General features: G+C 33.3%; 5 protein-coding genes across 5 annotated transcripts; 1 reads left to right on the forward strand and 4 right to left on the reverse strand.

The window, feature by feature from the left end:
• Nucleotides 1-13: 13 nt before the first annotated feature.
• Nucleotides 14-4480, reverse strand: LOC107418439 (pentatricopeptide repeat-containing protein At5g66520-like). Its single transcript, XM_016027138.3, has 2 exons — nt 1839-4480; nt 14-1497 (listed from the first exon to the last, which is right to left on the reverse strand). The coding sequence occupies exon 1, from the start codon at nt 4224-4226 to the stop codon at nt 2256-2258; it is 1971 nt and encodes a 656-aa protein (XP_015882624.1). The 5' UTR covers nt 4227-4480; the 3' UTR covers nt 14-1497; nt 1839-2255.
• LOC107418440 (pentatricopeptide repeat-containing protein At5g06540-like) lies at nt 1774-2253 on the reverse strand. Its single transcript, XM_016027139.1, has one exon. The coding sequence runs from the start codon at nt 2251-2253 to the stop codon at nt 1774-1776; it is 480 nt and encodes a 159-aa protein (XP_015882625.1).
• Nucleotides 4481-5793: 1313 nt separating the features above from the next.
• On the reverse strand, nt 5794-8737 carry LOC107418450 (LIM domain-containing protein WLIM1). The gene is made up of 5 exons (XM_016027147.4): nt 8342-8737; nt 7164-7260; nt 7014-7051; nt 6741-6830; nt 5794-6324 (listed from the first exon to the last, which is right to left on the reverse strand). Exons 1-5 carry the CDS (start codon nt 8477-8479, stop codon nt 6115-6117), a joined length of 573 nt encoding a protein of 190 aa, XP_015882633.1. The 5' UTR covers nt 8480-8737; the 3' UTR covers nt 5794-6114.
• Nucleotides 8738-11542: 2805 nt separating this feature from the next.
• Nucleotides 11543-14445, forward strand: LOC107418464 (uncharacterized protein At5g50100, chloroplastic). Its single transcript, XM_016027162.3, has 8 exons — nt 11543-11810; nt 12047-12198; nt 12313-12420; nt 12633-12689; nt 13160-13225; nt 13365-13425; nt 13818-13861; nt 14006-14445. Exons 1-8 carry the CDS (start codon nt 11558-11560, stop codon nt 14066-14068), a joined length of 804 nt encoding a protein of 267 aa, XP_015882648.1. The 5' UTR covers nt 11543-11557; the 3' UTR covers nt 14069-14445.
• LOC107418463 (flavonol 7-O-beta-glucosyltransferase UGT74F1-like) lies at nt 14379-17279 on the reverse strand. Its single transcript, XM_016027161.4, has 2 exons — nt 16350-17279; nt 14379-15281 (listed from the first exon to the last, which is right to left on the reverse strand). Exons 1-2 carry the CDS (start codon nt 16983-16985, stop codon nt 14553-14555), a joined length of 1365 nt encoding a protein of 454 aa, XP_015882647.1. The 5' UTR covers nt 16986-17279; the 3' UTR covers nt 14379-14552.
• Nucleotides 17280-17326: the final 47 nt, after the last annotated feature.

Here is a 17326-nt window from a genome sequence, read left to right on the forward strand (position 1 = left end):
TTCTTCTTCTTTCTTTTTCTTTTTTTTTCCCCTTCTTTTTTTCTTTTTCTTCTTTTTAGATTTATAAGTCAAAGTGTATTTTCAATGCAATTTAGAGGGTACTTGGAAGTTAAAATTTTTATAGATGAAAGAGAGCTGGTTTGGAAGGTTGAAATTCAATCGTTGAGTGGGTTGTCACTGTAGCTAGGACTTTTGGTAGCGATCAGATGAAACTGAAGTTGAATTATTGGTTCATCAAATCTATTTGAAACTGTACATCAAATCTGTTTGAAACTGTAGCAAAATCTTCTCCATTATTCAAAGGATACCATGCATAGTGTTTCTAATTAGTCATCAATCTCCGATCGAAAAGGAGAAAAAATAAAAGTAGTAATTATCGGGTGACAAAAGACGTAAATTATTGAGTCACTCGGTCACAGACAGGAAAGTTTCAACAAATTTATTAGTAACAAGAATAATAAGCACTGGAGATCATAGGTTTTCACTGGAGATCATAGGTTTTAATTTTTCCTCTACGTTACAAGGACAATAAATAATTTGGTCAAGTATTTATTTTCTAAGGCATATAAGATGGGTTATTACATAAACTATAGGGTCTAGACTTTTCTGGTACAATATGTGAAAATTTCTTTTTCTACATAATCTATAAAGTGTGGTAAAATTTGCCCTTTCGATTCTATTATATATTCAAATCCAAGTCAGTACTAAAAATTTGTTCAGCTGACCTTTTTATGTAGTATATATTATATGTATATATATATATATTATATTTATATATAATATCCTCAGAGGAGGGAATAAGATATATATGACAATGATAATGCAGGCATTAGACCAAAATAAAGTTAAAAAGGTGTCGTTCATGCATGCAAGAAGTCATCATCAAGAAACTGCGGACTTTGATATATTACAATGTATCTAAGCTGTGGCAACAGACAGTGTAAGATAATTGTGTGCTCAAAATGGAAGATACATATCATCATTCAACTAGCACACAAGTTTTGTTTAGCAAAAAGGAACGAACCAAAAAGTTTCCCCCAAAAAAAAATTAATTACCTTTAATCAATAATACCTGTACTTTTTGACTTCTAGAGTAGAGACAAGCATCAAAATGATCTTTGTTAGTGCGCTGGAAGTAGCAGAAACTTCCCCACTCGTGGCTTCTTTAATTCCTTATCATCCGCCTTCACCATCAGAGCAAGACAATCCAGAGCCAACATTTGCAAAAGATGTTTTTTTTTTCCCCCTTGCTTTTTTTGTTTCATTTTGAAATATACTTTTTTAACTTTAAGAATATTGCTCCACTTCTTGGGAAATTTTTGAGTAGGACAATCGCAACCAGCTCACCCAAAGAGCTTTTTCTAAGCATGAAACTTCGGTGAATTATGTGTATGGGACTTCAGATTCCAACAAAATACATAAAGTTCTTTCGTGCGGGCCATCGGATGTTTGCCATTGTTGAACAAACTTATAACATCACTAAAAGTTGTCTGTATTCTGAAAAAAAATAAAGGTCACAAGAAACCAGATTATTGAGTTAATATTATTCAGGATTCTAGTCTCTGAAGTGACTGTTGAACTTCTTATGTCATGCACATTCATGGGGTAAAATCTTCCAATTAACTTCAGATAACATTTAGAAGTTTCCTATTGGTTTTGAATGGATAGAATAAAATTTACTCTGTTTAGCAGCGACCATATTTCTATTGCAAGATAATGAATCCAAATTATTTTCTCATAAAGTTTCTGCGCTAAAGAAAAGTCAATTTCCATTCAAAAGGAAATAGGAGAGATTATGAAGTTGACCACAGCATTCGCATGCAACGAAGATTGCTTACAGTGAAAGAATTCACGGCTACCATAATCATTGCACAAGCAGATTCCATCTTTAAAAGTGTGGAAACGAGAACGATCTTGGACTGTCAATTCTCTCTTATAAACTTTGTAGATGGCCTTCAAAGCTGAATGACAATCATCACATGTCCTAAGATTTTGCGCTATCCAAATCGGAGTACCAGGCTCAGTACTCATCAACCCAAAAGCAATAGCTAACTTCTCACTATGACAAGCAACCACTTGCTCTTCCTCTTCCTCAATCAAATCAAATGAAACTTGCATTGTATTAGCAATATAGCCCCCTAGCCTAGCATTCTTCAGAATTTCACTCAACTTTTCTCGAATTATTGCAATCTGAGGAGGCAATTGATCAGCAACTCGCATGCAACTTATATTGCTTACAGTGAAAGAATTCATGGCTACCAATAATCATTGCATGTGCAGATTCCATCTTTAAAAGTGTGGAAACGAGAACGATCTCTGACTATCAATTCTCTCTTATAAACTTTGGATATGGCCTTCAAAGCTGAATGACAATCATCACATGTCCTGAGATTTTTCACTATCTGAATTGGAGTCCCAGGCTCCGTACTCATCAGCCCAAAAGCAATAGCTAACTTCTCACTATGATAAGCAACTGCTTCCTCTTTCTCTTCCTCACTCAAATCAAATGAAACTTGCCTTGTATTAGCAACATAGCCCCCTGACCTAGCATTCTTTAGAATTTCACTCAACTTTTCTCGAATAATTGCAATCAGAGGATGCAATTGATCAGCAACTCGAAACTCATGAACAACTCCATTGACCTCAATCCAACTGCACGCAGGTTTTGATTCATTTTTCTCCTCACTAATTAGATTTCTCACTTCTGCAACCCTCTCCCATCTTCCAAGAGAAGCATATAGATTTGAGAGGAGCACCTTGCCTCCATGATGTCTAGAGAGGTCTAATTGCTCAATGTGTCTCATAACTTGCTCTCCTAGTTTAACAACCCGATGAATTCTACAAGCACTAAGTAAAGCCCTCCATATGACAATATCAGGATGCATGGGCAAACTCTTGACAACTTCAAATGCCCTTTCCAAAAAACCAGCACGGCTAAGCAAATCAATATAACAGCCATAGTGCTCAACCTTGGGAACGATTCCCCACAAGTTTTCCATGTTGTAGAAGATTGAAGAACCCTCCTCTACTAAACCTGAATGGCTACATCCATTTAACACTCCTATAATTGTAATGTCATTAGGCATTACATTTTCACTTAGCATTTGTGAGAAAATCCACACAGCATCTTTACCAAGTCCATGAATGGACAAGCCAGTGATCATGCTTGTATAATTGAGAACATCCCGCTTAGAAATCCCTTTAAAAATTTGAATTGCACGATCTATTTTCCCACATTTTGCATACATATCAATTAGACCAGTAAAGATATTGGTGCTCAGAGGGATTCTATTCTTGTCTATATATAAATGAATCCAATTCCCTTGATCCAAGGCACCAAGATGAGCACAGGCAGACAGAACACAAACAAGAATAGCCTCGTTAGGCTTCACCTTGCCTTCACATAACATGTCATGGAAATATCTTAGAGCTTCAATATGCCTCTCACAGCCAACAAAACCAGATATCATAACAGCCCATGACACTTCATTGCGTACAGGCATCACATTAAACAGTTCACAAGCTATACCAAATTCCCCATGTTTCGCATACCCTCTTAAAAGACTAGTCCATGAGAATGCATCTCTCTCAGGCATTCCGTTGAAAACTTTATGTGCATCTTTCATTCTTGTAAAAACTGAGTACATGTTAATCACCGAATTGGCCACAAACAAATCCGACTCAACCCCATTTTTTATCACTAACCCATGAACTATTTCTCCAAAGTACGTTCCTTTCTGATGCGAACACGAAGTGAGGACAAAGGTGAATGTGTACTTGTCTGGGAAAAACTTGACAGACCCATCTATGGCCAGCATTTGTTTGAAAAGAAAAATGGATTCTTGGGAATTTTGCAGCTTGGAGTAGGCCCTGATCATGAGGTTCCATACTAGAATGGGTGGCAAAGAAGAAGGATAACAATCAAACAATGATCTTGCGCTGTTGATGTTATCGGCAGAGAGATAACAATGTATGAGAGAAGTGGCTATGGAAGAATGGCGTGAAAATGCCTGAGTGACAACTTGGGCATGAATTTGCTTCAGCTTAGGGAGCGTTGGGCGTTGCTTTAGCAATTGAAAAAGTGCATGTGGGAATGGGTGGTCAAATGGGATTTGGTTGGTTGGTTTGGAAATGGCGGGAAATATGGTTGATGAAGAGAAAGAGGCAATAAGAATTTCCAATTTGAAAATAGAAATGGAGTCTTTAATTCTGGACCTCACTTGCATTGGATGCTCTCTGAGATATTATGATTTGGCAAATGGGAGATTGATGGGCAAGTGGGAGAACAAAAGTGAAAGGGAAAAAAAAAAAAAGGAAACTGTTTTTGCTAATGCTGCTGTCAAAGGTTGATTTGGCAATTGACAAATTTTAAAGGTACAGAATAGAGATTACTTCTTTTAATAACATCAAATTTTGAAAGGAGTTCTTTTCATTTCTTTTTTTAGGTAATAAATTCTCCGTGAAGAAAAAACCAAGGTTCTTAAATAATGTTTGCATCATGGACCGACCCTCATACAATAATATCTAGAAAACTTTGACTTAGACAATTTTCAAGATTTATGTCAAAAATTCAAAAAAGAAGGGTATTTTGAGTGGGTGTAGTCCAGTTGCCAGGTATATCAAACTTTATTGCTTGTGAATAATTCCCAACTGTGTATGACAGAGACAAATAATTGAGACATTCAGTTTCCAGGGCTTTTGTGGCAGGCATTCTCTTGGGTGATATGGGCATACCCATCAATGCCGGATATCCATTCCTGTTTTAGCATCAAAGCAGTTAGCATTCATTCCATTTGAAAGTAACCTCAGATAGATTTCATAGGTTGTGGAGAGAGTCTCATTGCTTTGTCATGAGATTCAGACATCAACATTGTTGTCCCCTTGATGCAAGTTAGTATGTTTAAAATGGTAAATACCAATGGACCAAAGAAATGTTTTTGGATTTGTCTGTTTCATGAAGGAACTCAGTTTGAATTCTCAATGAAATCTTTTTAGATTTGTAACATTAAATTCTACCAGGAATCTGCAGAAGAACAATTACCATTTTCAAAGCTATGAAAGTGAGATTGATCATTGACCAAAAGTGCTTCTTAAAACTTTCATGGCACAGTGGCGAACTCTTTCATCCCTTCAGAACTTTTTTCATAAATACAATCCATTTTCCATTAGGGGTATTAAATTCCTTGTAAACTTCTTGTTTATCCCGAAAAGGTTGCGACTCCATATCTATTTGATTGAAAAACCCTACCACAAGCAGGATTAAGTACTCAAGCCATGTAGCCTATAATCATCTCAACAATTAACAACTCCATTATGAGTTATACAAGCAATCAAGTAGGATTAATCGCAGATTGATCTTTGACCAAAAGTGCTTCTTAAAACTTTCATGGCACAGTGGCAAACTCTTTCATCCCTTTAAAACTTTTTTTCATAAATACAATCCATTTTCCATTAGGGGCATTAAATTCCTTGTAAACTTCTTGTTTATCCTGAAAAGGGTGCAACTCCATTCCTATTTGATTGAAAAACTCTACCACAAGCAGGATTACGTACTCAAGCAATGTAGCCTATAATAATCTCAATAATTAACAACTCCATTATAAGTTATACAAGCAATCAAGTAGCATTAATCGCAGTGCAAAATCTAGGCTCAATTTCCAGTCAAGAAGAAGCTATAAACAGTCTTGATTCCACGGTTTACCTATTCCCTCGTTATAGTGAGCTGCAGGGGCATAGAAAAAGGGAAAGAAAAAAGAAAAAGACACTACTCTAGGCAACATAAATGAAATCACATAAAGCCTCAAATTAGGAAACTCAAGATATCGGGCTTCCTTCATGGTTTATTGAAAGAAATGAACACCAACTCACCAAATATCATCCATTCAAAGCTCACACTCAAAATTAGCAACAAAGTGAGTCAATCCATAATTTGTAACCAGAGCATATTACACAGAAAAATAAAATATATATAGTATATTAAAAAAAAAAAAAAAAAAAAAAAGGGAAAGTGCATTAACTCTTCTTGTACACTACAAACAGTTGTTCCCGACTTTGACTGAGAAACCCACTATCCGAGTTATCACACATATCGCAGTATGAAAAAAATTCACAAAATTACTCAGCCACTGCGTTCTCAGTCACCCCTTTCACTTGTTCACTCTTGTCAAGTTGGCTGAAGTTTCCCTTCTCCTTGAAGAGTTGGTTATGATGATGCCTACAATAGAGGCGATGCTCATGTGCTACATAGTTTGATGGGCTGATCACACAGCCACCATGGCTGCACCTGAAACAGGGCTTATGGTATGATGTACCATCAACTGCCACCTGAAAAAGCAATAGTCAGTGCCTAAGTTACTTAAGAAGAAGAAGGTATGATGCAAGTTGTTTCTTGTTTCAACATTTTGATGGATTCTCAATCTTATCTTTGATGTTGTAAGTATCCCTTTAGTTGCATTAGTTTAGCCTTGTTGTGGAATTTGCTTGAGCAAAATAGGAGATCAAGACATACACTAAGAGCTTCTAAGCTATTATGTCATTATGAGTAATTATGGTACTAATGCAATCAATATAGAGAAAAATGGTTAGATAACTAAAGAAAAGGTTATAAATAAAAGCTATGTCAATCTTTCCTTTTTAGGCATGAAAAGAATTTTCGATTTAAGACATGGGAATTAATGCACTTGAAGATAAGATAGTTTCATTGTGCACAGCTCAAAGTTTCATCAAACTGCTAGGTGTACCTTCTCAATTGGGTAAACAGTTCTCTTGCAAGCAACACATTTGTCTTGAGTTCCAGCAAACAAACTTGAAACTTTGCTGTTTGTATGGATCTGTGAAATTTCTCTCACAATCAATAACAATTTAGCATGCCAAGCAGGGAAAAAGACAAATATATATATATATTAACTTGGTATCACTTTCATCTATCAATTAGCAGAAACCTTTATTTCAAGTGTTAAGTATAACCATGAATAGAAAACAATAAACAATATATGAATGCAGAGTATGAGTACCTGATCGGCAGATCTGTCTCTAACAGTTTTTGGAGTTCCTGCAGAAGAAACAAAAAAAAAGAACACAGAAAACAACTCAGAATTTGGCTTCAGTGTGCAGTTATGACCATTGAATGAATATGCCCAAGCGAATTCACAACAGCTTATCACCTTCGAAACTTTTATCCAAGCTGCCGGTCATCTTAAATAGTTGATCAAAGTGAGGCTTGCAGTACAAGACTCCCTCAAAGGATGAATAATTACTCAACTGAAAAGACAAAGGAAAATAAGAACAAAGAACAACAACAGAAATAGAGCTACTTTTGTCATGTAACAAAGTGCAATGTGAAGCTTAAATAAAGTTTCTCTTCACAGTTAAAGCGAACTCAATATTTTGTATTTACTGACCTCACCTATGTATTTTCATAAAGTTGAAATTGTGATTGAGCGACAATTTTACTTGGTCCAAGTCATCTTATGTGAAAAATTTTCATACAAGGCATGATATTTTAGAAGCAAATTGAGCTTCAATTCTTTGTTGGTAGGACCACTAGAAGACTTCTCTAACTATTTCTACTTACTACTCTACTCTCCCCTGTATGGAGAAGGTACAATTCTACAAAGACAACCAGACAAACCTTTTTTCTGATTGAAATTCAATCATGAATTATCAGGCTGTAAAGGTTTTCTCTTTATCTTAAAACTCACTGAATTCTCAACAAATTTTTATGAAAGACTATTAAAACATCAATGTAACGTACTTCTCCAAACCTAGAATATTTTATCTTAAAGAGGAAAATGAAAGAATGTATTCTTTAATTTTCATCTTCAACCTGTAAGGAAACATGATATTTAAAGAATACAATTATTTTTTCTAAACTACCCCATATTCAATCTTTATGACAAGCCCTTTATCTACTTTCCAGAGTACAACAACCAATCATAAGTATATAAATACATTATTTATAAGACAGCATCCTAACTCCAAAGAAGACTACTATTTCAATTTGTGATTCATGAAGAGTTCAAACACAGTCATAAATGATAGAGGCCACTATAATTCCAAATGGATCCAAAAGCCCACATCAAAACCATCACAAGCTTCAGCTTACTCATGCAACAATACAACTAAACAGCATCTTGATAACCAAACCCATGAAAAATTTAACAAAAAGACACCAATCCAAATGAAACCAAAATTGAACTTTTGCCATAAAATTCAACGTCACCATCATCATCATCATCAACAACAACATAATCAAAAGGAAAAGAAGCAAAATAGGAAAGCATAAAAAAATAAAAAGAAAAAGAAAAATAAAAGATCTAAATTCAAAGTCTGCATCTTTTACCTTGAGGGTGCCTTTGCAATGGTGGCATCTGAAACATGCCTTGTGGTAGACTTTGTTGTCAGCAGTAAGCTGATCAACCAAGTAGACAGTCTTTTCACATGCTTTGCACTTCTGGGTAGTTCCTGCAAATGTTGCCATTACCACCCAATACAATCTTTTTTACACACACAAAACCCACAAAAAATCTCTAAAATTCTGAGTCCTACAAATCTTTAAAACACCAAAAAAAAAAAACACGATCTTTTTCTTTTTTTTCCTTTGATAGGGGAAGACTACTCTTTTGTGTCTCTCTCTCTCTCCCCCTCTCTATCTATCTTTTGAAACTCTCTCTTTCCAAACCGAGGTCTAAGGTTTACAGCTCAGATATTTGTCAGAAAACTATACCAGATGGCTTTGCTTTGCTTTGCTTTTTGTTTTGGGTCTATTATTTTATGAACTTGGACCAATTAAAGTTGCTAGCTGTACACACCATGAGTAATTTGGTAATTTTAGACACAAGTAATGATGGCTGTCATGACAACCAAAGTCTCACCGATGACCATTTTGCCCTCATATGGACAGGTGTCTTGAACTGATTGATAGTTATTAACAGTGAAGTTATGATTGAGCGGACCAGAAGAGAAAATGTTTAGTACACAGATTCGAACATCTCGCGGTTTTTTAGCAGTGGGAGTCTTATACCACTCTATACCTGAGAGCGTGTCATATATTACATTGCCTTTGAATATAAAGAGAGATATCAGGGGAGTAATTTGGTCTTTTTAATATTTCACTTGCACTGTATCATGCAAAGTCATTAAATTTTACGATATAGGAAAGATCACAAAATTTCCACTCAATAAAATTTTCATTTCTATATGGGATAACCTAATAGACATGCACACACTACTTCATACATAAAATGTGAATTTGAGTAATTTTAATGAATCAAAAAATATAAAAATTTTATAATTTCTTTTTTATTTAATAAATTTGCATAATGTTTTAATATAGAACATATGATTTTATTTTTTAAAAAATGAACTATTTTCTATTTATTGGATGAGAAAAGAATGCATATAATATAGTAAATGAAAATTTTCTAATATTGTAATTTTATAAAAGTTTGATATCAATATCAAACAAGATGTTATTTAAAAAATATTTCAGATAATATATTGTTTGATGTGTTTTCTAATTTTAATATATAATGATATTATATTTTAATTTTAATAAAATTAGAATATACTAATAGAAAAATAATCAAGATAAAAGGGTTATGTTTAATTTAGATTACTTGCAATTTATACAAATTACAATTTAAGTTTTTAATTTTAAAAATTACAATTAGTGTTTTATCATAAATATATGATATTAAATTCAAAAAATGTGAATAGAAATAATAAATGAGAAAGATTAAAACTTTTTAAACCTTAAAGAAAGATTGTGATATATTTGAAATAAGATAGGTTAAATTATATTTAAGTTGAATCTTAAAGAATTTACATGTAATTAATCCAAAAAACAGAAGGAAGATAATGATAAAATTGTAAATAAAAGTTAATTTAAAAAAAAAAGTGATTACCACGCTCCTTGATAGCGAGTGGTAAAAAAATATGGTGGTGAAATTGTGGGGAGGGGAATTCTTTTAGAGTATTATAGTGGGCTACAGCGCAGGCAACCATGATGATGATGATGTGATGGGCTGGTGGATTATGATACTCTTTTTCCCGATTATATTTTTGTCATTATATTATAATATATATATTATATAAAAAATAAAATAAAATAAAAAAATGGTTGGCAGGGACAGATAATACACTACAGTCTACACGTCATGCATGTACAACCTCATCTAAATCTTCAAAATTTCATCTTTAGAGTTCTTATCTCTAAATTGATATGGGGCTCACACGTGTCGCTTTGTTATTCGCTCATTCTAATATTGACATCCTCTCAGAAAAATCTGTGTACATTTTGTCTGATAGTTTTGTTAACCACTGGAAATAACAGTCTAATATTAGCAGTTGATGACTTCTTCCCAAAAAAAAAATAATAATAAAATTTGTAGTAGTTGATGAGAATATTCAAAGTTTTTAAATTAATAAATTCCCATGGCTTCCTTTTCATTGATCAAGGAAATGCTGTCCTGTATAAGTCTTCAAAGCCCAACTCTTTTTTAATTCAGAACCAGCCCATCTTTAGTAAACTGCTGGCCCATTCATTGGAAATAATTGGAAAAAAAAAAAAAAAATTTCTGCCAGCAGAAAAAAAATATTATAAATTTGTTTATCAATTTTTCAATTTCCACTTGTTTGCATTCGATTCACTTATTGTTTAATATCAAAACCATTATTTCTTCTCCCCTAACTCAAAATAAATAAATAAATATATTAATTCCAACTAATAATATATAATAATATTTCACTGGGACAGCCATATGCCCGTATCTTGAGTTTAGGGTTTAGTGATGAAATTTATTTTCTCTAATTTATTAAATACATATACAATAATATCTCTTTATAATCATATTGTTAGGTTCAAACTAATTTCATAACTCTGAGAAGATTATAACTTAGAAAATGTATAGTTAAAAATTATAATGTCTAATATATCTCATGCAATTCTCAATCAATCACCTTATACCTCTTATTTATTAGGTTAAAATTTGCAAATAGTTTAATTTAATGTTTAAATATAATCTTGAGAAACCAAAAATATTTTGACTTAAACAAAAGATGATCATGCTGACAAATTTTATATACCCACAAGTTTAGAAACATTGTAACAATTTATTAAAAAAAAAATAAAAATTAATGTTCGAAAGAATTTTACATAAATATTTTATACCATTTTAATATAATATACCATACATTTTTTTTACAATATACAGATAATTATTACAATATGAAAATAAAGTTTCTTAAAATCAGACTTTAAAAACTCATAAATTTTGATCCAAATTGATATTATAATTTGTTTAAAATTAAATAAAAATTAATTAATTATAAAATATTATTATAACAAAATTTATTTTTACTGTGTGTATGAATATATATATATATATATATATAATATTATTTTATACATAAGTAAATAGATTCTGCTTTTGTTTTTTTTTTTTTTTTTATCTGCTGGCACACAAACGAGGGAATTGATTAATAAATTAAATGTGGTCAATGGAAAAGCCATGTATGGGTGAACTTGGAGTGGCCACGTAGAAAGGGTATTGAGTTTATGAGGTGCAAAATCTTCAACAGCACTGACAATAAGGCCCTTTCCCAGAATACTGGGAACTCACAAGCACATACACAACAGCATAAACAAACAACCAAAACAATGGCATTCAGAGGAGTTTCTTCTTCTGCTGCTTCATATTTCAGAGCAACTCACAGATACCCTTCTTCTCTTCTCTCTATTTCTCAACATCTCAATCACAATTTCCATCTTCCTCCTCAAAGATTCACCCCTCTTCCACTCCATCAATCTGGTAAGCAATTTCTCTCTTTATCTCACACATTTCTTCTACCTGTCTGATCTTTTTGTCTTCTTTGATTTCTGGCTTAAGTGGGTTTCAAAATGGAAATTTTTGTATTTTTCACCCTGAAATATCATAAAAGACCCAAAATTTGATTTTGTGGGATGATGAATATGGTGGTCATTTTACCAAAGAAAACATGGAGATGATGAATTTATTCACATTAGTGTTACATTTATTATTTACAGGAACCAAATTTCCAATCCGGGCTGTAAGTGAAGCACCAGCTGCAGATCCTATAACTCCAAAGAAGGAAGATGATGGATCATCATCATCTTCACCCCAAAATTGGAAGATCAAAATGCTTTATGATGGTGATTGCCCACTTTGTATGCGTGAGGTCTGCCTTCAAAAACTGATAAATATTTTCAATTTAAGCCTCTAGTATCATACTTTCATTCATGTTGATTGCTTTATGAAATTTTATTTCCCTCCCCCCCCCCAATATTTTCAGGTCAATATGCTTAGGGATAGGAATGAACGGTATGGTACCATCAAGTTTGTTGATATAAGCTCGGATGATTACTCCCCGGAGGAGAATGAAGGGCTTGACTATAAAACTGTAAGTTATTCAGTTCAATTATTTGTTGAAATTTATGTTCAGAACTTACATAATTTGTATGTGACAACGTAGAACACAAGCTTTAGCATAAAAAATAATAAAAAAAGAAGAAGTCATTTTTGTCACACATCAGAAATATGTTTGTAAAGTTTTTTTCTTATGGAATATATATGCACCATGTATAATTCAGTGACAATGTGTTATTTGTTTAGGTTATGGGAAGAATTCACGCAATCCTCTCTGATGGAACCGTTGTCACTGATGTTGAAGTAAGAACTCTTGATTGATTTTTAATTTCTAATTTTCTTCAAGGACAAGTTAACACAAGTTACCTCAAATCTGAAATAAATTTACAGCAAATTACTTCCTGCATGAACATTTTAAGAAGCACACAGGCTGCTTGAGGATGTGGGACTGCATATCTATTGATGACTACCAATTTTAATGGTGCATATGCCTGGCACGTATGCTGACGGCCTCACATCGCATTATCTGTCTTTGGTTCAACTCGATAGGCACAAAACAATAGGCTCTTAGCATTCTTTTTTTTCCAGTAAACTTATAATTGCTCTACATTGCAAATATATGAGCAGATTCGGTACTACATATCAATGACACTGACAAAAGGCTCATTCATAATACTTGGAAACAGAAAAAAGAATGCTAAAATTTATAGTCATTTTCAATTGAGTGTTTCATGAAGAAGTATACTGATTTAAGCTCATCAAAACTTCTTCAGGCATTTAGAAAGCTATATGAACAAGTTGGGCTTGGATGGGTTTATGCCATAACCAAGTATGAACCTGTAAGTTATTTTTGTTCTTTTTAAGACTTAACTGCTTTTCTTTTTATTTACCCTGTATTGGACCATATGGCTAGGGAAAAGTCTGTTATGTTATCGTTGTTTTGTAGTTAACACTAACAGAAAAGTAATCTGTTTTCAGATAGCAACAATAGCTGATTCGGTATATGGTGTTTGGGCAAAATACCGTCTCCAAATTACAGGTAATTCTGTGGCATAAACAATATTCTTCCATGATTCCTTAGTATTGCCTATGTCTTCTTTGCTTCACTATCAAAAGTAATGGTGTGGATGTGGCTAAATTCAGCATCTATTAGATAATAACAGAATTTTGTTCCAGCCTTACAATTCATTAACTCAATTTTATTCTCAGATTTTTTCTCATTAAAATATATAGGTTTTTATCTCTGTGTTTATCATTTGGGTTAAGCTGTTACTAAAGAGAAAAAAATGTGTCTACAACTATTTATGTTTATCAAGATCCAACTTGGAACAAAGCTAACCTGAGTGATTTTGTGTCTTTTAACTTGTTTACTTGATTTTCTTAAATTTAAGTTCATAATTAAATAATTCAAATATTTTGTTCTGGTTTTAGGCCGACCACCTTTAGACAAGATAATGGAAGCACGGAAGAGCAAGGTGGGGAACACTATAATTGCTTTGCCATGACAGATGAAATAGTTTTTTGAAGACAATTCTCATTGAAAATGCTTAATATTTTCTAATTATATATACTAATCACAGCTAATAGATGCTTGGCCTTCTATTTTGTTCCATTTTCAGGGTGAAGTCTGTAATGATAGCAAGGCTTGTAAGATGTCAGCCGAGTCTAACAGAAAGGCATGAAGATTTCCTCCCTTTTGCCCTATCATTGTTCTCTGTCAGTCTGCCTTAGAAGAAAAGGAAAAGGAAAACAAATTTATACTCCCTCTAATTCTCAGCGAGATCTCATCACAGGAATGTAAATGTAAATTTTCGAGCTTATACATATTTATTAATTAGATTTACACTATCAAATACTAGAATAAAAACCGGGCCCCTTTTATCTGGAAATCACTCACGCCCTTGGAAAGTTTGAACTGTGTTGAACTTCTAACTCAATAGAAGTTGCTGATATGTGTTACAGTGAGACCATCCATTGATGGTTGTCATCAAGTTTATAGGATTCAACAGAAGTATTATTGTAAAGACCCATAAAATACAATATCATTATTCTTTACATATTCTAGCTGTTCCAATATGTGCATGGAAATGCAATCTCCAACCCAAATTGGAATATGGAAATAGTATGTTACAAGATAAAAGCATTCTTGTGGTTATCAATATCTTATCAGCCTTTTTTTCCTTCCCCTTTTACCAACTTCTCTACAAATTCATTGATATTCTTATCTGAGCTTCCATCTATGCTAACGGCCTTCTTTGCAGTTTCTCTCCATTTCAAGGCATTCCTTCTGATCTCTCCACTTTTTCCCCCATCCATAACTTCTTTTATGCTCATCTCTAGATTTTCCCTTGTAACAATCCCCTCTTCATTTCTCTTAGCTCTCACCCCAACACCCCGGACCTCCATAAATTTTGCGTTAGCAGGCTGGTCACTCCATTGTGGCAAGCCAACCATCGGAACGCCTAGGCTTAACCCTTCCAACGTTGAGTTCCATCCACAGTGTGTCACAAAGCAGCCCACAGCTTGGTTTCCTAGCACCTCTAGTTGGTCACACCATGGAATAACCAATCCTGTTTCACCTATTGAATTCAAAAACTCATTTGGAAGTCTCTTCTCAGGCTCTTTGGCAACCCATAGGAAATGCTTGCCACTATTTTTTAGGCCCCAGGCAATTTCTTCAAGCTGTTTTGGTTGAATGTCTGCCATGCTTCCAAAGGAAATGTATATTACAGAGTTTGCTGGTTTAGCCTCCAACCATATCAAGCACTCAGTTGTTGGATTCCAAAGACTTGCTCCATATGTTGTGTCTCCATCAATTTGTTGGTCTAGATAGGCTGATGGTACCATTGGACCTATCATCACAAAGGGCCACAGTCCTGACATGGCCTTCACTAGCTTTTGCAATATTCAAAAGGAATCAATCAGCAACTACAACAGACAAATAAAACCTCGAAAGTAGTACTTTCCGATAAAGTTTTTTTTTTTTTTTTTTTTTCTCTCTCTCTCTTTATCTTTATCTTTTTACCTAATTATGTATAATTTAATTAATGTCAAATATTATGTAATTTATTTATATCAAATATTAAATAATGATTGTTATAGTTTACTGAACATCAATTATAAACTTAAATAAATAAATAAATAAAATAAGAAGACAATTTTAAGGTTTTTTTTTTTTTTCTCTTAACATTATAGTTAACTTAAGTCTAAATAAAATGTAGGCATAAATAAATTATATAAAATTAGCTAAAAAATTAAACAAAAAATTAAAACTAAAAGCCACCCAATAATATATTAACAAAATATTGACCCCACAAATTTCATCCTCAAAAGTTATATTTTGATTGCATCTCAACTATATCAACTGTATTTGAATTATTAGATAATTATAATCGGTAATACCATCACTATTTTTATCGCTACTCCAAATTCGTACATGAGATTTTCATCTTATACAGTATCTGAAGGCCATACAAAAATTTAAAAACTGATCCATTTATATTGAAATGCTTGATTATATGATAGATAAAATTCAAATTTACCATCCAGTCCAAAATTAGATCTGTAGGTTATGTTTTAATAATTTGTAATAAAAATAATAATAATAAATATTAATAATTAATAATAAAGAATTCAATTTATTAATAATTAAAAAAAAATACTTGTTATGCTTAATATACTTAGTTTGATTTTATTCAAATGCTTTTTTCGTCGCCAAATTACCAGAGGCCTACGCTTTTGTGAATCCAATCGTAGATGTTATACTAGTAATACCTGTGCTATGTATTCTCTACAGGGTTTTTAAATTTCATGATAATTGATTTTCTAAAATAAAAAATAAAATAAAATAACTACAAGGACAGTAAACACGGTATAAACATTCGCCAGAGTTTTGGGATTTCTAATAATAATTGTAATGTTAAGAAGGTAGAAGCTCCATGATTGAAATACTATGTACTTTACCTCACTTTCTAATTCTTCAAAGGAGTTGCAAAAAACCCAATCATTTTCTTCCAAGCATCCAAATTTTTCCATGATAATGGCCAGGTATGCAGAGTGATTCCCAGGCTGAGCGAGAAAGCTTGGAAGTTCAGAAAGGTCGAGTGGAGGAAGACCAGGCACTAACAGAGGCAGAGTTTCTGGCTTCACAGGGAAAGAAAGGTTACCACGATCGATATGCCAATACAAAGAACAAACAGAAGCCGAGTTTGTCATGAACACAGCAGCATAGATATTGAACTGCCTAGCCACATCAACAGCCCATGGAACTAGTAAATCATATACAATACAATTGACAGGTGAAGTAGACTCGCTGAACTTCAGTATCAGCTCTGCTAAAGTTCTTGAGCCAACTGTTTTGAATGACTCCAAATAGACTTCCAAACTGGGTGCTTGCTTGAACCCACCTTCATCGTAGCCATCGGAGATGGGTTCGATACCTACTGTGGTGGATTGAATGGAGTTGATGGTGTAATGGGTGGTCGCTAGAGTAGCCTTGAGCCCTTTGGAGGCTAAGCGTTTAGCAAACTGGAGGAGTGGGTTAATATGGCCTTGCGCAGGATATGTGAGCACAATCACATGGCCTCTTTGTTTCTCCATTTCTTACTTTGTGCCTCTTTTTTCTTTTTTCTTTATTTTTTCTTTTTTCTTTTTTCTTTTTTTCCCTCTCTGTCTCTCTCTCTCTCTAAATGGATGGAAGAAATATTTATAGGCCAAGGTTGAGGTCGGTTGCATAGATTTAAAATGGTAAATGTTGGGTCAGGTAGGAAATTTGTTAACTGGGTTGCCATTGTTGACCAAGGAGATTTTATAGTAGGTAAATAAAAATGTTTAGGTATTCTCTCATGTACAATTTTTTCAATTACATGATTTTAAGGGTGTTTGTGTTTGAAATCAAATCATTTGGCTGGTCATTATAACGGGAATAATAAAATTTTCTA

Source organism: Ziziphus jujuba, chromosome 2, assembly GCF_031755915.1.
Source record: "Ziziphus jujuba cultivar Dongzao chromosome 2, ASM3175591v1".
Classification (NCBI taxonomy): Eukaryota; Viridiplantae; Streptophyta; class Magnoliopsida; order Rosales; family Rhamnaceae; genus Ziziphus; species Ziziphus jujuba.